Here is a 23,900-nt window from a genome sequence, read left to right as displayed (position 1 = left end):
CCCGGGTGTGAAGTACGAGATCTAGCACTTGGGGTCCCATGTCTGAGGTCTGCGGTCTGGGGTCCAGGCCCACGGTCGGAGGTACGAGGTCCGTTGCCCCCGCGTGCCCCTGCCCCGCCCCCTCCCTCCTCCTAGCCCCTCCCCGGCCCCCTCCCTTCTCCTCCCTGCTCTCCAAGTCCCCCACCTCCTCCCCCTACCTTCTCTCCCCTGCCCCTCCCCCTCCCTCCTCCTCCCCTCTCCCCCTCTCCCCCTCCTCTGCCCCCTCCTTTCTCCTCCCTCCCCTCCCCCTCCCAGGCCCTCCCCCCGCCCGCCCCGCCCCGCCCCCGCCCCGCCGGGCGCCGCACCGACAAGATGGCGGCGGGTGGGAGCGGCGGGCGCGCGTCGTGCCCGCCGGGGGTCGGCCCGGGCGCGGGGGGCGGCCCCGGGCCCAGCGCCAACGCCGCCCCGGCCCCCGGCAACGCAGCCGCCGCCGCTGCCGCCGCCGCCCCGGCCCCCGCCGCCCCCGGGCCGCCCCCGCCGGTGTCGGTGTCGGGGCCGGGGCCGGGCGCGCAGGCCGCTGCGGGCGGGGAGCGGGCGGCCGAGGAGCCGGGGGCGGGGGCGCTGCTGCGCGAGCCCGTCTACAACTGGCAGGCCACCAAGCCCACGGTGAAGGAGCGCTTCGCCTTCCTCTTCAACAACGAGGTGCTCTGCGACGTGCACTTCCTGGTGGGCAAGGGGCTCGGCGCGCAGCGCATCCCGGCGCACAGGTGGGCCGCCGTCCCGGGACCCGCCGCCCCCGGGGACCCAGCATCCCCGGGCCCAGACCCCGCCAGCCCCCGGGACTCAGCCATCCCTGAGATCCCGCCACCCCTCCCCCCCGCCGGGGATACCCGCCATCCCCGGGGACCTAGTCATCCCCCAGGACCCGCCCTTCTTGGAACCCCTGCCGTTCCCGGGACCCCACCACCCTCAGGACCCCGTCGTCCCAGGACCCAACCCGTTATTCTTGGAACCCCTGCTGGTCTCAGGGACCTGCCCTCACCCCGGGACACCCACCATCCCTGGGACTCTGCTGTTTCCAGTAACCACCATCCCCGGGCCCTAGCACCCCTAGGCCCTGTGACCCTGCCAGGCCCCCTCCCACTCGTACTTCCAGATACTGGCCGTATTCTGGTCCTGCGACCCCTGCCCCTCCACTCTCATCAGCGTCTCCTGGCTCTGTGACCCCTGACCCTGCCACCTTGGCCAGGATCTCCCAGACCCAGTGACCTCTTCCACCCGCAGCATCCCTGTGACCCCTCAGCCCCTGGCAGGCTCCCCAGACCCTGCAACCCCCAGCCTGGCCAGCCCGAGGACCCCCAGACAGTACCATTTCCCTCCATTTCCTCCTTCCTGCCCCAGTGACCTCCTCCCCCAAGTGCCCCATCCTTCTGGGGCTGAGACCCCCAGAGCCCCACCAGACTCCCACCTTGTGAACCCAGGACCCCCAGTGACTCCCAGCTCTGCAGTCACCCAGCTCTGCGACGCCCCATCCCACAGGCCTCCTTTCGAAAGGCGGGGGGGTGTTGGTCCAGGCCCCATCCCTCTGCCAGTCTCCAGGGTGCAGCACCCAGACTCCTGGGTAGGGTGGGAGTGATGTCAGACAGCGTCCTGCCCACTGCTGGTTCCTCTGCCCCTGCTCGCTGGGGGGTGCTGGGGAGGGTTCTGTCTGGGGAGGGGGCTGCAGGGGTTCTCACCACTCTGCCTGGAGTGTCCCCCAACCTGCTGTGAGGGTCCTCCCCACCTTTCTGACGTGTGGCCTTTATTTAACTTGTGCCTTCGAGATTCCTCTTTCTGGCTTTTTTTGGTTATTTATATACAACTGGGTCTAGATTCCTGTCCAAGGAAGCTTCCAGGCCCGTGATGCGGTCCCCAGTACCTCCGTGCCCTGTGTGTGTGTGTTGTGGCCCTCCCACCTCTCCCGCAAGCTGTGAGTAGGGGGCCAGTTGATGTGTCACCTGTGAGCCCCCAGCCTCCGTCATGCCTTTCTTGTCCCACATTCCTGCTGTGTGGACCTCCCAGATCGAAGGTTCTGGTTCTTTGTCTTTTCAGCCTTTGGGTGGTTATTTCATATGCATTGTTGACATTTTACCTGTAGCTATCAGGTAGATGACTGTACCGTGAGTGACCCTGGGCTCTGCTGAGCCTCAGTTCCCCCCCACCTCCCCACCCCCCAGGACCTGGGACTGACCACTCAGACACCTCCTTCCCAGGGCCACAGGGAGGGTGGACCCTGTGACCCAACCAGGTCCTTATCACAGTGGCCTGGGGCTCATCCTCCATACAGGCTGGCTTAAAATGCAGGTGGGGATGTGACCCAACGCATAAAGGAAACACCTCGCAGCCTCACTGATGGAACACAGACAGGAGTGGGGAAAATTCCTAATACCGTGCGCCATGCTCCTGGGCTGGACCTAACTCCCGCCTCTGTCCCAGGTGGGCTGGATTTGGGGACTTGCTTGTAAAGAGTAGATTGGAATCCCACCTTGGGGGAACCCGGCAGATGCCACCTCAGCCAGATGGTCAAGGTCGACCTCAGGGTGATGTCCTGGGGGTGTCAGGGTCCCCCTAGAAGGAATCAATGAGAAGGGCACCTCACCTCAGTGTGCTCCACCCCAAACCCTTAACCCCAGTGTAGTGGGTTGAATGGTGGCCCCCAACAAGGTGTGTCCACATCCTGACACCCAGAACCTGTGAACGGGACCTTATTTGGAAAAAGGGTCTTTGTAGATGTGATTAAGAGTTTCAAGAAGAGATCATCCTGGATTATCTGAACGGGCCCTAAATCCAACAAGGATCCTTATGAGAGACAGAGGAGAGACCGAGAGAAGACGGCCATGTGACAACTGAGGCAGAGATGGGAAGGACACACGGCCGCAAGCCCAGGACACCTGGGACCCCAGAAGCTGGAAGAGGCAAGAGGGGGACCCTCCCCGGGACCCTCCGGGGGCAGCACAGCCCTGGGACACACTGACCTTGGACATGCGGCCTCCAGAACGTGAGAGAGGAAATTCCTGTTCTTTCAAGTCACCCAATTTGCAGTAATTTGTTAGAGCAGCCCCAGGAAACCAGTACACCTGGTCCTATCGGAGAAAATACCAGATAAACCCAGCTTGGGGCCATGCTGCAGGACGCCAGCCAGTCCTGGGAGGAGCCTGAGGACACAAGTGAAAGCCACGTGGCATCCTGGATGCGGGCCTGGGGCGGAGAGCATCCTGATCTGGTGACTGGCGAGCAGGGCTGAGCCGGGGAGGGGCTCGTGCTAACTTTGAGGAAAGCCATGGGGTCTGGACCCACCATTTCCCAGGACCCAGGCTTGGGGTGGTCTCAGGCTGGGGCCGTGAATTCTGGGTACAGGGTGACCCGGGGTGTGGGACACAGGAGGGCCTGGCATGAGTGATGGCACCCGGACAAGTTCGTACCTCACTCGGAGCCTCCCCCTGCCGCACGCCCCCAGTCGCCTTAGCCCCACCCCTTCGCCCTGCACGGCGTTTTGACAGCTTTCTCCTCCTAACTTTCTCTGCGACTGCCGTCATTGGCTTCCTGTGAGCAGGAGTTTTTTTTTTTTTTTGGCTGAGTCACAGCTTGTGGGATCTTAGTTCCCCAACCAGGGATTGAACCCCGGCACCTGGCAGTGGAAGCGCGGAGTCCCCGCCACCGGACCGCCACAGGGTTTTGCTTCTTTCCCTCCTGCTAGGCCCAGGAAAATGCCTGGCACGGCAGGTGCTCAGGAAACCTGTGAGTCCACTGTCTACGCTCGCGCTCACGGGGCTCCCTCTGAGGAAATACCGAGCATCTTCAGGGTAGCACTGTGCACAAATCGGATGGTCCCACGTCAATATCTAAAATACCTTTATTCATCTATCACGGAAAACTTAGCAGTGCAGAGAAGTCCCAGAAGTGGAGCAGTCTGTGTCTGGGGTCTCTTCTCCTTCATCGATCTGTGTGTGCTTAGCCCAATAACACGTTTTTTGATGACCGTGGCTTTATGGTGGGTTTTGAGAACTGCATGGCTGTTCTTCCCAGTTTTACTCCTTGTCAAGACTTTTTCAGCTCGTCTCACACTTAACTCTTCCAGAATCAATCATCCATCCATCTGTCCCTCCCTGCATCCAACAGTCATTGAAACAGTGCTGACAGAAGACATCTCTTTCCCTGTGGGACTTACCTTCAGGTAAATTTGCACCAGCAAAGTTTTGTAAAGAGCCAGATAGTATATAGTATCAGCAGGCCACACGGCCTCTGTCCCAACTGCTTAATTCTGGCATAGCAACACAAATGCATTAAGACAGAAATGAATGGGTGTGGCTGTGTGCCAATAAAACTTTATTTACAAAAACAAGCGGTGGGCCAGATTGAGTCCCAGGGCTGTAGTTGACCAGCCTCTGCCTCAGTGGTTCCTTATGATCTTTAGAATCAATTTATCAAATGCTAAAGGAATTGCCTGGAGGGATTGGTCTTTGCAGAGATACAGGTTGGGAGAGCTGACAATTTAGAATACAAAATATATCTGGGAACGTGTTTATCCAGGGCATTTTTGTGAAACCTTAGGGAAGTTTTGTAGTTTATTCAAATAGGTCTTGCACGTATATTGCTAAGTTTCTGATTAGTTTTTGTTTGTTTTTTCTCTGTTGTGAGTAATTTCTCCATTGTATTTTTTCTAGTTGGTTCTTGCTGGGAAGCTGTAGATTTTTTGCGCATTTATTTTTATCTATTTGAACGATTTCTTTCTGAACCCTTCTTAGCATTAATAATTGCTCCACTGATTCTGTGGTCTGGCACTGTCCAGTAGACTTTTCTGTGATGTTGGGATTGCTCTAGATCTATGCGCTCCAGTCCTGGCCACTAATCACTTGTGGCTGCTGAGCACTTGAATTGTGGCTCTTGCAACTGAGGAACTGAATCCTTTTTTTTGGTTTTGTTTTTTCAGACGCACTGCGTGGCTTGTGGGATCTTAGTTCCCCAACCAGTGGTTGAACCTGCGCCCTCGGCAGTGAAGGCGAAGAGTCCTAACCACTGGACCACCAGGGAATTCCCAAACTCAATCTTTTATTTACCTTAATTTTAATTTAGATTTAAATAAGCCCTGAATTTAGAGTTTTAAGTGAGACAATCACGTTATGGGCAATTAATTTCTCATTCTCTCTCATATTTCTGCCTCATTTTTTCTGTTCTGATTGCATTTCTGACCACCAGGGGCATTGTTCCGTAACAGAGGTGTTTTTCACAGTTCAATGTGATCGTTGATACTGGTTTCTGACAAATCCTTTTTAATACAGTAACAAGTTTCTTTCCATCCCTTGTTCACTAAGAGTTTCCATGAAGTGTGGGCATGGGATGTTATCGAGTGCTTTTAATGGATTTTGGTTTGTTTGATCTGACAATTGGCCATGTAGAAAATTATGCATTTGTGTGACAACTGCCATAGCCCAGTTTGGGAGCACTTTTGTCACCCCCAGAAGCCCCTTTCCCCACTCCCACCCTGATCCCTGGGCAATCACTGACCTCCTTCTTTCTCTCTAGTTTTGCTATTTGTAGAAATTTCATAGAATTAGAATGATAGAATGTGTAGGCTTTGGTCTGGCTTCTTTCACTGAGTGTGCTGTTTATAAGGTCCATCCACACCGTTGTATCGGCAGTTCATTTCTTTGTATTGCTAAAGCAATTCACGTTACTGCTGAATTCCATTGCATGGATGGACCATGCCTTGTCCACTCACCAGTCGATGGGCATACGGGTTATATGGGTTATTTCCAGCTTTTCATTACGAGGAATCATACTGCCATGAACATTCCACATTCGTGTGGAAATATGCCTGTGGAAGAACTCCTTTTCTCTTGGGTGAATACCTAGGGGTCGCATGTTGGAATTACAGGGTAATGTGACATTTTAAGAAACTGCCAAACTGGTTTCCAAAGTGGCCGCCCCATTCCCCACCCCCCACTGGTGCCCGAGGGTTCCAGAGTGTCTTTGGCCTCATAGGTGAGTTGGGAAATATTCCCTCCCCCTCTCCTTTCTGGAAGAGTTTGCATGGGGTTGGTATTATTTCTTCTGGGAATGGGCTTTTCTGTGTGGGAAGATTTTTAAAAATATTTATTTATTTATTTGGTCTCACCAGGTCTTCGTTGCAGCAGGCGGGCTCCTTAGTTACGGCTTGAGGGCTCCTCAGTTGCGGCAGGTGGGCTCCTTAGTTGTGGCATGCATGTGGGATCTAGTTCCCTGATCAGGGATTGAACCCGGTCCCCCTGCATTGGGAGCGCAGAGTCCTATCCACTGCACCACCAGGGAAGTCCCAGTGGGAAGATTTTTTTTTTTTTTTTTAATTGGCTGCTTTGGGTCTTTGTTGCTGTGCACAGGCTTTCTCTAGTTGCGGCGAGGTGGGGCTGCTCTTCGTTGCAGTGTGCGGGCTTCTTGTGGTGGCTTCTCTTTGTTGCAGAGCACAGGCTCTAGGCACGTGGGCTGCAGTAGTTGTGACACGCGGGCTCAGTAGTTGTGGTGCACGGGCTTAGTTGCTACGCGGCATGTGGGATCTTCCCGGACCAGGGCTCGAACCCGTGTTCCCTGCATTGGCCGGCGGATTCTTAACCACTGCGCCACCAGGGAAGTTCCGGAAGGTTATTAATGAGTAGTTCACTTACTTGTTATGTGTTTGTTTAGATTTTCTCTTCACCAGTGAGTGTTGGCAGGAAGTCTTTCCAGGAAGTCGTCCATTTCCTCTTAAGTTGTCTTAAGTTGTTGGCATAAAGTTGTTTCAAAGTTCTTTTAGCACCTATAGGGTCTGTAGTAATGTTCCCTTTTTCATTCCTGATTTTGGTAATCTGTGTTTTTTTCTCTTGGTCAGTCTAGCTAAAGTTCTAGCAATTGTTGATTTCCCCGCCCCCCACCCCCAAAGAGTGACCTTTAGGTTTCATTGTATTGTCTCTATTTTCCCATCCCCAGTTTCATTAATTCCTCCTCTCACTTTTATTATTTTCTTCATTCTTTGGGCTCGATTTGCTCTTCATTTTCTAGATTCTTGAGATGGAAGCTTACCTTGCTGATTTAATTTTTTAAATTAATTGATTATTTTTTGGTCATGCCACACATGGCTTGCGAGATCTTAGTTCCTCAACCAGGGATTGAACCCAGGCCCCGGCAGTGAAAGTGCCAAGTCCTAACCACTGAACCACCAGGGAATTACTGGAAGCTCACCTTGCTGATTTTAGATCTTTATTTAATACATATATAATGTTTACTTCTAAGCACTGTTTTAGCTGCATCCCTTACATTTTGATGCGCCGTGTTTGCATTTTTGTTCCAGTTAAGATCTTTTCTAATTTCTCTTGTGTTCCTTCTCTGACCCACGGGTTACTTAGAAGTGTTGTTTCATTTCCAAATATTTGGGGATTTCTCAGAGGTCTTTCTGTTGTTGGTACGGAGTTTAATTCCTCTCTTTGGAGAACATGCTTTGACTGCTTTCAGTGCCTCTGAGTATCTTTGTTTGGCCTTGCATGTGGTCCGTCCTGGAGAATGTGCCATTGCGCCTAAGAGCATGCATTCTGCCGTCGTTGGGCTGAGGGTTCCGTAAAGGTCGCTTGGCAGCACTGTTCAGTCTTCTGTGTTCTTGCCGATTTTGTCTGGCCGTTCTGTCAGTTGTGGAGAGTGAGGCATCAGAACCTCCAACGATAATTGTGGGATTGCCTCTTTCTCCTTTAACAGTCAGTTTCTGCTTCGTGTAGTTTGGGACTCTGTTGTGTATTCATTTGTACTGTTACCTGTCCCCATGTACTGACCCTCTGTTCACATGAAACGTCCATTGTTCAGTAATATTCCTCATCTTCACGTCTGTCTTTTTTTTTTTTTTTCCCACGTCTGTCTTGTCTGATATCTGTGTAGCCACTCCAGCTCTCTGGTGGTTTCCGAATGCAAGGTATGTCTTTCCCCACCTTTCTCCTTTCATTCCCTTTGTGTGTTTGAATGTAACACCTGTCCCATCTCTGGTGACGTGAGCCTTGGTCATGGGGTAGATTTCTCCACTGGATGTCACCACCGTCTCCTTGTAAGTCGCCCTTCCCGAGGGATACTTCGGGACTGTACAGACATCCCATCCCCTCCTGCTGTGCCCGCTGGTGTGTGGTGGTTCCTGCTGGAGAGAGCCACTTACTTTGGCACCTGCCACATGGTGAGCTCCTCTTTCCGTAACTCCCTCTGCATTTGTTAACTGGGGTTCTAAAGGGAAGAGCTGTCCCTTCTCCCTTACTCATCCATTTCTTCAGCTATGTATTTATTTCATCATGGACTCATGGATATTGATTTTATGCTGGGGGTCATCATCCGACACGAACATTGTTTTGTTGTTCGTATCGTCCCAGATCTGGCTCCTGTGTCCGTTCAACATTTCCCTGTCATGCTGGAGCGTGTTTTTACTTTCTGGCGCCACAGATACTCCAAGCTCGTCTTGTCCTTCCCCTGCCCCAGCCCTGCAGTCAGCCATTTCTCCAAGGAGCTCTGGTTCGTTTTAGTGGAAAATGGTATTTAGAAACCAAGACTTGGGTGCTGGGTGTGCCCGCTGCTGCTGGGGTGTTGTTGTTTAGAGACCTTTTTAGCAGGTAGGGTGAGGAAATGTACCAACACACACATATCTCTGTTTATTTGTGTCTCTCCACCCGTCTGTCCATCTGTCCATCCATCCACCATCCAGCTACCTGTCTAAAAGCCACGAGATCATCTTGATCGCTCTGATTTCGGTTCAGCCCTCCAGAATTTATTCCAGCCCCCCCCCTTATCTATAACTGTTTTCTCCCACGATGAGGACCCTGGCTCTCATTCTGCACACGTCTACTTGGTAGCACAAACCTAGATATGTAGAGTAGTTTCAGAGCTGCTAACCCTCTCCTGTGAAAAATACTTTTACTAAGTAAAGCACAGTATTTGTATGCAGTTCTTTTAGCCTTTAACCTGTTTCCCAAAGCTACTTAGCTGGCCTCTTCTTCCCTGCCCCTTCAGGGTAGTATGTCATTCTTTGTTTTTTTTAAAATTTTTAAATTGTGGTAAAATACACATACCATAAAGTTCACCCTCTTTACCCTTTTTAAGCGCACAGGTCAGTGGCATTAAGCACATTCACATTGTTTGCAATGATCCCCACCATCATCTCCATAACTTTCTCATCTCCCCAAACTGAAGCTCTGTCCCCATGAAATACTGACTCCCCGTCCCCCAGCCCCCAGCCCGCAACCCCTGGCCCCACCATCTACTTCCTGTCTCTGTGGATCTGACTCCCCCAGGGACCTCCTGTGAGTGGAATCAGACAGTGTGTGTCCTTCTGTGTCTGGCTTGTCTCACTGAGCATCACGTCCCCAAGGTCCATCCACTCTGTAACATGTGTCGGAATTTCCTTCTTCTTAAGGTAACTAACATTCCTTGTATGTATGGAGGGACCACACTGTGTTCATCCGGCATCTGTCCATTGATATTGGACAGATGCCTTTGGCTGTCTGTGAATCGTGTCTCTGTGAGCACTTGTGCACAGGTTTTATGTGGACGTGTGTGTTCGTTTCTCTCGGGTACGCAACTTAGGAGTGGAACTGCCAGGTCAGACGGTAACTCCACGTTGAACCCTCCGATGAACCCACTGGCCTGTCATCCAGCGCTGCTGCACCCTTTATGTCCCCACCCGCCCTGCACGAGGGCTCTGATCTCTCCACATCCGCAGCAACTCCGGTCATTGTCCGGATTTTCTATCCTAGCTGGCGTTTCCTAGTGGGGGTGAGGTGGTGTCTCATGGTGGCTTTGATTTGCCGTGTTCACCGTCATGTTTTTGAGGATGGATGGATAAGGGAGGGTAGAAGACTCCTGGTGGGAGGCGAGCAAGGGGCCGGCGGGTGAGGCTGTGGGTGGAGGAGCCTTGGAGATGTTCAGCCCGCCTTCGACCCAGTGGCCTTGCCAGCCCTGGGGTTTGTCGCCACGTCCGCCGAGGGCACTGAGGGTGCATACAGCCTGGCATCCGGGGCTCTGCACAGACACACAGGCCCAGTTGGGCCTCCTCTTACTTCCTGCCAGTGAATCGTTGGGGAAATCCCCGCGGGAGATCAAGATGCTTTGTTTAATCTAGAAAGAAAGGAGGAACCGGAAGACACTTTATTTATGGAGAGCGTGCGTGGGGAAGTGCAGTGAGGCCCCAGGGGCCCAGCTGCGGTGGTGAATGAGCGGGGCTTCGAGGACGCGGTGGGGCAGCACAGGGCATGAGCACCGCCGCTGGATGGGCAAAGCCGCACAGATCTGTCCTCTCTCAGTTCCGGGATCCAGAAGCCCAAGGTCAGGGTATTGCAGGGCCGCGCCCCCTCCAGAGGCTCCCGGGAGGGTCCTTCCCGCCTCCTCCGGCTTCTGGGGCTCCAGGCTCTGCCTCCGGCAATACGTAGCCTCTCCCTGTGTGTCTGGGTCCACATTTCCCCTTTATAAGTCATTGGATTAGGGCCAGCCCGGATTTGGGTGGCCTCATCTTAATAAATGGCATGTGCAAAGACCCCGTTTCCAAACAGGGTACCATCCTGACGTTCCAGATGGACATGACTTTGGAGACACTGTTCACCCCACTACACTCACACTCGGTTTCCCACCTGGCCCCCATCGCTGGTCTGGCCTTTGGGGTGCCGTAGAGCCCCGGGCCAGACTGGGGACCAGACAAGGGCCTGGCGGGGCCGGGAGCACCAGTCCACGACGGAGGAGTGGGTGGGAGGCGGTTCTTTTCGTGGAGAGTAGGGGGCCGCCCGGGTGGGGCTCGCTGGGAGCGGTGGGAACGTCCCCTGGGCACTGGGCAGAGGCCGGGAATCGGGCTGTGGCTGCCGACTCCAGCGGTTCCACAAGGGGGTGGCCTCTCAGAGCCCTGCGTGCGTCACCGTGGGGACCCCGGGAGGGGCTGCGACGTGGGGCCTTGCAGACCCAGAGGACAGGGGCTCTGCAGGGCCGCCCCGGGGTAGGCTGCTGTGGGGCGGGCCCTGGGGACCGCGGGTGCACAGCACAGTGGGCGCATGATGCCAGGCAGAACCTGCAGGCCCCCGTGGCCACCCATGTCTGGATGCTCCCTTGGCCTCCACGCCCTTCCCCATGGGCTCAGCCCGATTCAGGTGACCCCGCCAGGCCTTTCCTGACTGCGCCTTCACAGCCCTGCGTTCTCCTTCCTGCCCCACTGTCAGGCTGTCCACACCGTGGACCCGTGGCTGCCTTCCTCCAACAAGGCCAGGGTCTCAGTGCCCACAGCCCCAGCACGGGGGCCGTGTGTGTAGAGCGAGGAGGGAGTGATGAAGGAGCGGGTGAATGAGGGAGGCAGGGAGTGGTTGAGTGAGTCACTGAATGAATGAATGAAAGGATGGGGTGAATGACGAATGAATGAGGGAGTGAATGAATGAATGAATCAGTGGGTGAGCCAATCAGTGAGTGAAGGAATGAGTGAGTGAATGAGTGACGGAGGGAGGGAGTGGTTGAGTGAATGAATGATCGGGTGAATCCGTGAGTGAATGAGCAAATGAGCGAGTGAATGAATGATGGAGGGAGGGAATGACGGAGGGAGGGAGTGAATGAGTTGCGTGGGGAGGGCATGAGCTCTCTGCCATAAGCCATTCAGCCCCTGGGGAGACGATTTCGCTTCTCCGGCCTCTGTTGCCACCGATCCACACGTGCTGCCTTCTCAGTCCTCAGGGCCTTCCTAACGGAAGCATCCAGGGCAGGATGCTCTGGGCACAGCATCTGCTGCAGGTGCTGGCTGGGGTGTCACTGCTGCGGGGACACTTGCCTTCCACGTCCCGGGGCCCCGACAGCCCCCCGGGCTCGGGCGGTGGGGACCGGTGGGCCTCGCGAAGGGTAACCGGGTCTTCTCTGACACACCAGGTTCGTGCTGGCCGTGGGCAGCGCCGTCTTTGATGCCATGTTCAACGGGGGAATGGCCACCACGTCCACCGAGATCGAGCTGCCGGACGTGGAGCCCGCTGCCTTCTTGGCACTGCTCAAGTAAGATTTTCCAGGTCCTTCACGCCCTGGGGGGAGGGACGGACACACCTGATGTTTAAAAAAAATAGAGCCCTGGTGACATTGCCTCCAGAGCCCCCAGCTCCCTGGAGATTTCTAGAACTCACCTCCTCAGTGAGGGGTGGGCTCTGGACGCCCCCCCCATTTTCATTTTTGTATCTTTAATATCAGGATGTAATTTGCATACCATACAACTCACCCGTGTGAAGTGTACAATTCAATGACATTTAGTATGTTTACAGAGTGTGCAACCATCACCTCTAATTCCAGAACATTCCATCACCCCCAAAGGAATGGCATCCCCCTCCCCCAGCTCCAGGAACCCACTCTCTGTCCCTGTGGATCTGCCTGTTCTGGACGTTTCCCATCAGTGGGATCACACACCCTGTGTGTCCTTCTGCATCTGCTGCTCTCACTGAGCATCGTGGTTCCAGGTCCACCCACGCTGCAGCGTGTGTGTGAGTCCCTAAGTTTTCATCCTTTCAAGAGTTTTTGAAGAAATAGCCTGAGGCAAAAATTTTAAATTCCACCTATATTTTTTCTTCCTGGGTTTCAAATTTTTTCTCAAGGACTTTAAAACAAATATAGTGGATGTTGGGGGTGGGAGTGCCGCCCACAGATTGCAACTCCACCGAGGAGGAGGCCGGCGAGCTCTGTGGAACTCCCATACACCTCCCTGCTCCGCGGAGCACCGTCTTCCCCTGTCCGGAAACCCTGGTGTAAATGGTCTGGGTGGCTTGAAAGGTTATCCCGAACAGTCAAGACAGCTCTTCAGATGTGGAGCTTATTTTTTTTCCCCTTCTGATTATAAAAATGGCATTGGCTCACAGCAAAAAAGGGAGAGAGAGAGAAAAAGGGAGGGTGAGAAGAAAAGAAGAGAAAAGAAAGCATAAGAAAGAAAATGGAGTGAACCTGCCTCTCAGCACCACGGGGGCGGGGCCCACGGGCGGGGCGGGGCTGGTTGCTCCCATTCATATCGGGTCCCATTCATATCACGTGCTCAGAGCGCCCCTCCCCACCCACTGTGTCGTCATCTCCTTTTTTCCTCTGGTGTCTGCAGGGTGTAAACTGGTTCCCTTCAGCTCCATCTAACAGTGTTGAATCCTGTGGGCTGATCACAGCACTTTGTGGAATAATCTCACTCCTCTGTCTTTAGGCAACTTTTCAGATGGTCCCTCAGACCAGGGGCCGCAGGCCCCTGGGGTGGGTGGGAGGGTAGGGGCTCTGTCTCCACAGCTCCCCGCCGACATTGCAAAAGCAGCCTGGAAGGATTTGTAAACTGTGGGCAGGACTGTGGGCCAAGGAAACTTTATGTACAAAATAGGGGACAAAAGCACGGTGAGATATCACTTCACACCCACCAGGGTGGCTATTATTAAAAAACAAACAAACAAAACGACTTGTCTCGAGGAGGTGGAGAAATTGGGACCCTCGTGTGCTTCTGGTGGGAATGTGAAATGAGGCAGCCACTGTGGAAACAGTGGACGATCCTCAAAAGCTAAACATAGAATCACTATGTGCTCCAGCAACCCCATTCCTGGGTACATCCCCCAAAGAAGGGAGAGGTGGGGGCTCGAAGAGAGATTTGCACACCCGTGTTCACAGCAGCTTGATTCACAACAGCCAAAAGGTGGGAACACCCCAAGTGTCCATGAACAGTTGAGGGATGAACGAGGTGTGATCCATCCACACACCGGAATATTACTCAGCCTTCAAAAGGATTCTGGAATTCAGTAACACATTAAAAGGATCATACACCATGATCAAATGGGGTTTATTCCAGGGCTGCAAGGATTTTTCAGTATCTGCAAATCAATCAGCATGATACACCACATCAAGAGGTTGAAGAATAAAAACCATACGATCATCTCAATAGATGGCAGGAAAAGCTTTTGACGAAATTCAGCACCCGTTTATGTCATAAAGGATTCTGGCAACTTCCCTGGCGGTGCAGTGGTTAAGAATCCACCTGCCAATGCAGGGGACACGGGGACACACAGAGCAACTAGGCCCGTGCGCCACAACTACTGAGCCTGCGCTCTAGAGCCCACGAGCCACAACTACTGAGCCCATGTGCCACAGCTACTGAAGCCCGTGCACCTAGAGCCCGTGCTCTGCAACAAGAGAAGCCACTGCAATGAGAAGCCCGTGCACTGCAACAAAGAATAGCCCCCGCTGGCCGCAACTAGAGAAACCCCATGCACAGTAATGAAGACCCAACGCAGCCAAAAATAAATAAATTAATTAAAATTAAAAAAAAAAAAGGATTCTGACGCTTGCTCCAACAAGGATGGACCTTGAGGACATGATGCTTATTGAAATAAGCCAGATGAAAAAGGACAAATACAGTGTGAACCTACTCACAGGAGGTCCTAGAGGAGTCACTTCCATAGAGACAGGAAGTAGATGGTGGGGCCGGGGGCTGGGGGAGGGGGAGTCGGGACAGAATTTCAGTTTGGGAAGATGAGAAAGTTCTGGAGATGGATAGTGGGGATGGTTGCACAGCAATATGAACGTACCTAATGCTACTGATAAAAATGGTTAAAATGGTAAATTTTATGTTATATGTATTTTACCATAATTTTTAAAAATGTAAAAGTCATATCTATAAAAAAAATCAAGACCCCAAACAGGTGACAGGTTGCAGTAAGCCAAACCCTGCCTTAGTCTAAGCTTGGTGAGATGTGGGGTGGAAGGCTGTTCTCTCCGTCTCCCGCTCCATCCCTGTGTCTCTCTGTCTCTCTCTCTCTCCCCATATCAGCTTGGGTTTTGGTAACCAAGCTGCCCCCCCGAGAGGGTGGACACTATCTCCACTGGCATGTGAAGGGCTCCCCCATCTCCCCGCACGTGTCTCGGCCTGTCCCATTACCAGGTCCCCCTCCGCACTGCTGCCATGGGTGGTCGTCCTGTCCCTGACCCCGCCGGCCGCTGCTGTTCGGGCTTCCTGTGCATTCTCAGGGGAGTGAGTCCCAGGAGAGGGGGGCCCCTTCCAGGAACGTGCTCTTTGGGCGGCTCCCGGTTGGGCTCCTCTACCCCGCCCCCAATCCCGTGTCCATGGTGCCCGTGGACGGACACTCGGGTGGTTTCGCGTGGATCGCGCTGCTGTGAACACGCGTCATTTCTCCTGGACGCAGAGGGGTGAGCTGCGCGCCCAGGGCCGCCTCTGAGGCGCTCCCACCAGATGGACCAGGGTTGTGATTTCTCACCATCTCCCCGTGGTTTTGTAATCGACCCTGACTTCTGACCCACATGTAGAGTCGGCCCGATGGCGAGTGGTCAACACATCCGGTATCTGCGATTCCGGCCGGCATTTCTGGTCCCGTTAGTGGTCGGGCATGGCAGTCGGCTGTGGCGGGGTCGGGGCGGGGGGGGGGTGGTGGTGGTGGTGCGGAAGCCTCTCCGCGTCCCGGGGCAAATCCCGTGCTGCCCACGGAGGAGCCGGACAGAGGCCTACCTGCTGTGTAGACTCGTTTCCAGGGTTTGCCTGTGGGCACTCCTTTTCCCGGGTAACTGCCTTTGCGGGGTCACATCCACAGGTCAGAGGGCGACCGATGCTAATTCGGTTGGTTCCTCGGGCCAGGCCGGTGGGTGGGGCTGGGCGGCTGTCCTCATGCCGCCGTCCGCTCCCCCCCCTCAACCCCGCTCCAGGTTTCTCTACTCGGACGAGGTTCAGATCGGGCCTGAGACGGTCATGACCACGCTGTACACCGCCAAGAAGTACGCGGTGCCCGCGCTCGAGGCCCACTGCGTGGAGTTCCTGAAGAAGAACCTGCGGGCGGACAACGCGTTCATGCTGCTGACGCAGGTACGGGATGGGGGGTGCAGGTGTGCAGGTGCGGGGCGAGGCCACAGGGGGCGGGGTGAGCAGGGCTGCGGGGCGGGGCGAGGGTGCGGGACCCGCTGGGGAGCAGGTGCTCCGGGTCTGCGCAAGGATGCAGGTGCGTGGGTGCGAGTAAGGACGCCGGGGCAGGGGAGGACGGATGGGGGAATTTCGGAGTTTAGGCGCCGCTTAACTCTTGCGCCCGGGTGAGTGTCTCCCTCACTTCATCTTGCCCTTGTCCCTGCCCCTGGTGGCACCGCGGTGTTTCCCTGGTCGCCTCTCGTGCAGTGCACCTTGTTGGCAGGCCGGCCTCACAACAGTCATTTACTAAAGGATTCCCGTTGGCGTTTTGGTGTCCTTGTGCAGAGCTCAGGTGTGGGGGGAAAGGCGTTCCGTACTAGGTTTCTTGGAGGGGGACCCTTTGGGGTTGTCCGGTCTGACGGTCTGTGGCGGTCCTGGACCACTGTGGGGGCTGGGAACCTGGCGGGACGGGGCAGAGCCCGAGTGTCATCGTGGCTCCACAGACCCCTCGCTGAGATGGCACCTGGGCCTTGGCCCCGTCTGCTGAGTCGCTCTCAAGGGCCAGAGCCTGGACGGTCGGGTGGGGGCCGGCTGCTCCCGGCCATTTGCTGAGAGCTGCAGCCACGTGGGGTGTCCTAGCCTCCTAGCCAGGCCCTAGGCAGAGACTGATGCACAGGGGTGTGGGCGTCGAGCTGCCCCACAGGTTCTCCGTCCCCGGCCCCCGCCCCCGCCCCGTGTGCGAGTTCTCGGTCAGAAGCACAGCGCTGCTGCGTCCCACGGGTCCTCTCAGCCGTCTCCCCCGGGCTCCTGCCTGCTGCAAGGGGCGACTGGGCCCGCCTCCAGCCTGAACCTCTAGGCGCCCCAGCTTTTGAGGTGTAGGCCTGACCCCCGCCCCAGGCAGTGGTTACTGAGAGTCTGTGAACCTCAAGAAAGAAGATCCCTCTGGACCCTCGGCCCAGGATTTGAAATCTGTGCCCGGGACTTGAAATCTGTGCCCAGTCTGGAGCCAGGGTCCATCCGGCTGGGTGTTGACAGGCTCTCTCCCCCGCAGGCGAGGCTTTTCGACGAACCACAGCTCGCTAGCCTGTGCCTGGAAAACATCGACAAGAACACGGCCGACGCCATCACTGCAGAGGGCTTCACAGACATCGACCTGGGTAAGGCCACAGGGCCGGGGAGGGCTCGGTGGTCACATGCGTCCCACCGAGGCCCCGCCGCCTGCCCCACTTTGCTGCTGCACGGGCCGTGGACAGCCTGGCCGCGAGCCGGTCAGAGGTCATCCCCGAGGCCATGGAGGCCGGCGCTCGCTGATGGCCCCTCCCCTGCAGACACGCTGGTGGCCGTGCTGGAGCGGGACACCCTGGGCATCCGCGAGGTGCGCTTGTTCAACGCTGTCGTCCGCTGGTCTGAGGCTGAGTGTCAGCGGCAGCAGCTGCAGGTGACGCCTGAGAACAAGCGGAAGGTTCTGGGCAAGGCGTTGGCCCTCATCCGCTTCCCGCTGATGACCATCGAGGAGTTTGCTGCAGGTAACGGTCATGGGGCACCGAGGGAACGCTCAGGAGGGGTGTGACCCCAGGGACCCTGCTGCGTGTGACTCAGTCCCATGACCCTCGGCCCGGCCACAGCGGGTCAGGTGCTGGCCGTGTCCATGCGGGAGCCTGGACTGGCTCAAGTGGGTGAAGATGGAATGACCCCCAGATGCCGACCCTCCCGCGTCCCAGCCTCTCCCACCCCCACGTCTCGGGTGTCCACACGCACGTGTCTGAATGTACCAGGCCCCTGAGGGTCCCGTCTGGGGCTCAGGTCCTGGGAGCTGGGGTCTGGTGCCCACGTCCTTGACGAGCCCCATGAAAGGGTGGGCAGTGTCTGGGACTGTGGGCCGCTGCTGCCGGGCCTGGGCTTGGGCCCAGGTGGGGTTGGCCCTGACCCTGCCTCTCGCGCTGGGGCACACTCGGGTCTTGGGGATGTGCAGCAGCGGCAGCGGTGGCCAGCTTGGCGACCCCTCCCCTGGGCCTGGGCCTCCCCTTCATGTCATTCTCATGGCCGGTGCCGACCACGGTCCTGGAGCCAAACTGGCCTGGAAGGTTCTGGACGGGGCTCCGTGATGCAGCCCCGTGGCAGGTGCACCGCTGTCCCATAAGGAAGCGTTGTCCCATAAGGAAGCGGGACCATAACGGGACTGTCTCCCCGGTCCGTGCTGCCCCTGCTCCCACCCAGGCTTAGGGTTGCCAGATTTAGCAACAAGAGCAAACAATTTTTTTTAGTGTAAGTGTGTCCCATGCAGCAGCTGGGAGACGCTTATCCTAGAGATCAGCCCTCTTTGATCTGAAATCAAGGCTTGACTGGGTGTCCTGCATTTTATCTGGCGGTCCATGGTGTTCCCTCAGTGCTGGGGCGAAGCCTGAGAGGCTGTCTCCACACTGGGGGTCACTCATCCGTCAGATACTTAGCACCTCCTGGGTACCTGGCCTTGGCAGTACAGCAGTGACCGAGGCAGCCTGGGCACTGCAGACATGGGGCCGGGTCCTACTCTGTGGGGGGCCGTCCTGGGCACTGTGGGGTGTGGAGCAGCCTCCCTGGTCCCACCCCCTCGATGCCAGGAGCACCCCTAGTCATTTTTCTTTAACAGTATGAGGGCTTTATTTTTTTATGTTTATTTATTTATTTTTGGCTGCGTTGGGTCTTCGTTGTTGCGCGCTGGCTTTCTCTAGTTGCGGCGAGCGGGGCTCCTCTTCCTTATGGGCACAGGCTTCTCAGTGCGGTGGCTTCTCTTGTTGTGGAGCACGGGCTCTACGCGCGTGGGCTTCAGTAGTTGTGGCTTGCGGGCTCAGTAGTTGTGGCTCGCGGGCTCTAGAGCGCAGGCTCAGTAGTTGTGGCTCACGGGCTTGGTTGCTCCGCGGCATGTGGGATCTTCCCGGACCAGGGCTCGAACCCGTGTCCCCTGCATCGGCAGGCAGACTCTCAACCACTGCGCCACCAGGGAAGCCTGCACCCCAGTCTTGATCACAGATGTCCTCAAACATTGCCCAGTGTCCCCTGGGGGGCAGGATGCCCCGGGTGAGAGCCCCGAGCTATAGTGTTGAGTTGTCTTGGCCTAAGACATCTGCGTGAGCCTTGCTGGACCCCTCTCCAGCCCCGTTTGCACCCCCGAAACCACTCTCCTCATAGGCCACCTGGCCGCCAAATCATCCGGGGTCTCAGGTCTCCTAGAAGCGCCACCCCTCACCCTTGGCCCCCTCGCCACTCTCCCATGATGGGCCTCCAGGCCAGAGCAGCCCACCACCCCTCAGCTTGCAAGTGCCTGGGATGAGTGTGTGTGTGTCCAGGGCTTGTGTGCTGGGCCTCTGGCCTTGTCCCTCTGCAGCATGGCCTGCGAGGCTTCAGCTCTTTGTCACTCAGTGTGTTGTAGAGAATTCTCCTGCTTCTTATGTTCCACTTGAAATTACAAGAATGTAGAAGTTTGAAAAAAACTCCCCCAAAGACTCCCCTGGCTCAGTGTGTCACAACTGAGTTCTGATGTATTTTTCTTTCTGTATTCTCTATGCAGAGATGTAAAAAAAAATGGTATTTTTCTTTCTGTATTCTCTATGCAGAGATGTAAAAAAAAATGGTTATCTGTATTCACTTTTATTTATTTATTCATTCATTCATTCATTTTTGGCTGTGTTGGGTCTTTGTTGCTGTGTGTGGCCTTTCTCTAGTGCTGAGCAGGGGCTACTCTTGGTTGTGGCGCAGGTTTCTCATTGCGGTGGCTTCTCTTGCTGCGGAGCACGGGCTCTAGGCACGTGGGCTTCAGTAGTTGTGGCATGCGGGCTCAGTAGTTGTGGCTCGCGAGCTCTAGAGCGCAGGCTCAGTAGTTGTGGCGCACGGGCTTAGTTGCTCTGTGGCATGTGGGATCTTCCCAGACCAGGGCTCGAACCCGTGTTCCCCGCATTGGCAAGCGATTCTTAACCAGTGCACCCCCGGGGAAGCCCTGTGTTCACTTTTGTATCTTAACTTGCTCTCGTGATCCATGGAGCTCTCTTGCCCTGTTGCTCAGACCTGTGTGCCTGTGAGCTGTTGGGGCAGTGGGCCGGGTTGTGGCTGACCTGCGCAGAAATGAGCTCAAAGCGGGTGAATGAGTGATTCTTGTAAAGCAAGGGTGGTGCCGTAAGGCCTGCGTCAGGCACCCTGTCCCGGTGCAGGTGGTGGGCAGAGGCGTGTACAATCCTTCCGCACCACCTGTCTGCCCCACGCGCTGCCCCCTGTCACCAGCTCATGGCTACATCCAGGCCCCCACCTCCAGACTCCTCTCCAACTCTGGGCCTCTCTTGGGGGCTGGCATCCCCCCTGTCTGTGTAGGTGCCCGGGGTGGACGGGCAGGGCGGCAGGTGCTCTGTGGAAGAGCAGTGGTCCCCTGGGGTGGTCCCAGTGGAGGTGGGGAGGCCTGGGGCAGTGAGGGGGATTTTGCCCGATTAGCCAGCAACTCAGAGCATTGGCCCCAGGTCTGCTTCGGGTCCTTCCCCAAACGTGGCAGAAGGGCCATCCCCCCGCGGGGGTGGTTGGACCGGTGATGTTCTGCAGAAGAAAGATGCTGAGGAGTTCAGAGGCTGGGTGCCATGCTTTCCAGTGTCTTCTGCGTGCTTGGGGTCTGCCCAGCCTTCCCTACCCGCCCCTGTGCCCTCAGGGCCCGCACAGTCGGGCATCCTGGTGGACCGCGAGGTGGTCAGCCTCTTCCTGCACTTCACCGTCAACCCCAAGCCACGCGTGGACTTCATTGACCGTCCACGCTGCTGCCTCCGCGGGAAGGAGTGCAGCGTCAACCGCTTCCAGCAGGTGGAGAGCCGCTGGGGCTACAGCGGCACGAGCGACCGCATCAGGTAGGTGCGGGCCGGGCGCAGGGCCGGGAGGCGCGGGCAGCGAGCACAGCGGCGGGGGGGCGGGGGGGCGGGGGTCCTCCGTGGGGAGGGGCGGGCACTGGCCAGTCGAGCTAGCTCAGCATCTCCCTCCTCTGACGGGTTCAGGTTCTCGGTCAACAAGCGCATCTTCGTGGTTGGCTTCGGGCTCTATGGCTCAATCCACGGCCCCACCGATTACCAAGTGAACATCCAGGTACCGCTCGCCTCCAGGCCCTGCCCCTCCACATCCCACCGCGTCCCTCTCAGTCGAGGGTCTGCTTGTGTTTCCCCCAAGGTGGCACCAGTGTTCTGGAGTCTGGGGGACCCAGGACGATGCCTCCCCACTCCTGCCACTGGCCTGCTTCGTGCAGGTCACGGGTCGGACCCCCCCGCTGCAGGGCCTGGAGGTGGGGCTCAGCCCTGGGCTCCAGGCTCCTGGGGGTTCTGCGGGTGGGCACAGGGGCCGGGGCGCCAGAGTTAGCTGTGCCTGGCTCCTGGCCCACAGATCATCCACACAGACAGCAACACGGTCCTGGGCCAGAACGACACAGGCTTCAGCTGTGACGGCTCCGCCAGCACCTTCCGAGTCATGTTCAAGGAGCCGGTGGAGGTGCTGCCCAATGTCAACTACACGGCCTGCGCCACGCTCAAGGTGTGCCCGACCCCAACCCTAGCCGTGCCCCTGACGCCCCACCCCACCCAGGACCGAGACCCCAGCCCTGATCCCTGAGCCGAACCCGAGACCCTGACCCTGGTCCCTGAGCCGTACCCGGGACCCCGACCCCTAACTTGATCCTGACCCCTGAGCCAAACCCGGGACTCTGACCCCGAACCTGACCCCTGAGCCGTACCCAAGACCCCAACCCTGAACCTGACCCTTGAGCCGTACCTGGGACCCCGACTTGGACCCTGCCTCCCAGTCCATTGCCCACCTCTGACAACGTGGGGCTAGCAGCGCGCAACCCTGCGTCGCAGCCATGGAGGGCCTGCTGCCTGCGCCGGGTCAGGATCCTGCGCCCTGTCCAACGCAGCACATCCATCCTGACCCGCCGGGCCCCACCCCGCAGGGCCCGGACTCCCACTACGGCACCAAGGGCCTGCGCAAGGTCACCCACGAGTCGCCCACGACTGGGGCCAAGACGTGCTTCACCTTCTGCTACGCGGCCGGGAACAACAATGGCACGTCCGTGGAGGACGGGCAGATCCCTGAGGTCATCTTCTACACCTAGGCTGTCCCATCCCACGCCACACCTGCTGCTCCCCCTGCCTCGGTCCCGGGCGCCAGGAGGGCTCCTCTGTTCCGAGGTGGCGGATGGGCAGGGCAGTGGGAGACAACCCCTCAGGACTTGGGGGGCAGGGCCGGCCTGACCCTGCCCTGAGCCGAGGGTCCGCCCGCTGCCCCTGCAGCTCAGGGTTGCCTGACCAGCTGCCCGACCATAGGATTCGTGTAGGGTGTTGCCTCGTGTTTGTTTCAGCTGCACGTGGCAATGCATCTTGGATTCCCGTTTCTCTGGTAGGAGACCACGTACGGGGCCCCTAGCGGGCCTGGGTCCTGCATTCCTCTGTTCTGTTCACTGGGGACACTCAGACCACCCTGACCCACCCCTAGGATGCGGGCTCAAGCCCTCCCGAGGTCCTGCGGGCCAGCTTCCTGCCAGCCCCAGGCCCAGCCCGTGGGCCCAGTGAAGGACCATCCCTGTCCAGCCCTCCTGGACGGCCCCTCCCAGCCCCTGCAGCTGTGGACACGGGCGGCAGACCCTGTCTGCCTGGGAAGGGCGAGGCTGCGGGCCACACACAGGGGCCGCATCCCAGCTGGCCCACCTGCACATCCTGTAGCCCCACTCCCGGCCCCCAGCGAGCACTCTGCACAGAGGTGCTGGAGGGCACAGCCCCTCCCTGACCCCCAGGTACTGTCCCCTCCCCACACCCATGCTTCCACCTGGAGCCTGTGTCCTCCCCGAAGCCATGGAAGGTGTGTCCTCACACCACACCCCAAAATGTTTTTTTTTAAATAAAGGAAAGAAACTTACCGGCCCTGACCCACGTGCTGCTTCCCAGCAGAATGGGCCCCTGGCAGCTGGAGACCTGGCCCTTCTCACTGCATCTGTTTCCCCACCGTTAGAGGGGCCAGCTGGGCTAGGGGGCCCACAGGAGGGGCCATCTCCTGACACAGACTTCTCACCTTCGGGGCGTCCAAATCACGCGGGGCTCCACGTGGGCTGCGGACCCTCCCCGGACCCTCTGTCCTCTGCACAAAACCCTGGGGCTCCCATTGTGCCCCTGCTGTGCAGCGATCAGGGACCCTGGGCAGGGTGGGCAGAGCCACCAGCAGGTGATGGCCACGCAGTGGGGCTGTGTGTGCCCTGGCACTTTCTGAGGATGTCAGCAGGGCCCCCACTGCAGTGAGCCATGCAGGGATCTTGTCAGCTCTGCCCTCTGGACCTGGGGCTGCACCCCAGAGCGGCCCTGCTGGCTCTGCACCAGGGGAGTCCCCTTGCATTCACACCCCACCCCTGGCCCCTCCTTCTGTGCGGTGAGGACTCTTGGGTGCAAGTAACAGTTTACACCCGAGGTGGCCCAAAGGAGGATGTGGCATCTTACTGTTCCAAGGCAGGGACGATCCAGACCCAGGACTGGGCTGGCTGCCGAGATCCACTGTGGCCCTCAGGCTGTGTCACCTCCTGAGACGAGCCACACTGCAGGCAGACCCCAGCTGAGGGATCCACGGGGTGGGGGGCCAGGCCTTCCACTGTAGCCCCCAGAGCAGTCTGTCCTGGAGGCCACTGCAGTTCAGGGCTGCCGCCTCAGGACAGGATGACAAATGGTGTCAGATGAGGGCACAGCTGGGGCACCCATGGCAGGTGGGCATGAGTAGGAGCAAAGCCTGGCAACGAGATGCAACAAGATGGTGGGGTTGTCAGAATAGCCCCCGAGACATCTGCGTCCCACTCCCAAGACGTGTAGCTATGTAGGGTCACAGTGACCTGCCAAAAGGAACGTGCAACTCGCCCTCTGGAGAAAGACGGACAGTATAAGCCTCTACCAGCTGTCATGACAATGTCCTACGGCAACTCAAAAATTACAAAGCAAGAGAGAAAACGGAAACCGATCCACATGTACTTCAGAAATGGGAGTTATCACATACCTCAGCATAATAAAGG

The 23,900-nt window shown here is 57.2% G+C and overlaps 1 protein-coding gene across 4 annotated transcripts; it reads left to right on the top strand.

The window, feature by feature from the left end:
- The first annotated feature begins 342 nt into the window (after positions 1-342).
- BTBD2 (BTB domain containing 2) lies at positions 343-22,768 on the top strand. 4 transcript variants are annotated; one of them, XM_060145709.1, is made up of 9 exons: positions 343-746; positions 11,884-12,003; positions 15,670-15,826; positions 16,914-17,019; positions 17,191-17,388; positions 20,529-20,721; positions 20,866-20,953; positions 21,245-21,391; positions 21,807-22,768. In XM_060145709.1, the coding sequence occupies exons 1-9, from the start codon at positions 352-354 to the stop codon at positions 21,966-21,968; spliced, it is 1,566 nt and encodes a 521-aa protein (XP_060001692.1). In that variant the 5' UTR covers positions 343-351; the 3' UTR covers positions 21,969-22,768. The 4 variants fall into 4 exon arrangements, with proteins under 4 accessions (XP_060001692.1, XP_060001691.1, XP_060001689.1 ...); XM_060145708.1 differs by having other exon boundaries at positions 352-746; positions 20,472-20,721; XM_060145706.1 differs by lacking the exon at positions 343-746 and adding an exon at positions 3,978-4,192.
- Positions 22,769-23,900: the final 1,132 nt, after the last annotated feature.

Source organism: Lagenorhynchus albirostris, chromosome 3, assembly GCF_949774975.1.
Source record: "Lagenorhynchus albirostris chromosome 3, mLagAlb1.1, whole genome shotgun sequence".
NCBI classification, from domain to species: domain Eukaryota; kingdom Metazoa; phylum Chordata; class Mammalia; order Artiodactyla; family Delphinidae; genus Lagenorhynchus; species Lagenorhynchus albirostris.
This window is presented reverse-complemented; position numbering and strand designations above follow the sequence as displayed.

Excerpts from the sequence above, each read along its gene's own strand:
- BTBD2 (XM_060145708.1), top strand. The coding sequence starts at position 352 with ATGGCGGCGGGTGGGAGCGGCGGGCGCGCGTCGTGCCCGCCGGGGGTC. Across the intron at positions 747-11,883 it reads CAGCGCATCCCGGCGCACAG|GTTCGTGCTGGCCGTGGGCA; the intron begins GTGGGCCGCCGT and ends CTGACACACCAG. Across the intron at positions 20,722-20,865 it reads GGCACGAGCGACCGCATCAG|GTTCTCGGTCAACAAGCGCA; the intron begins GTAGGTGCGGGC and ends TGACGGGTTCAG.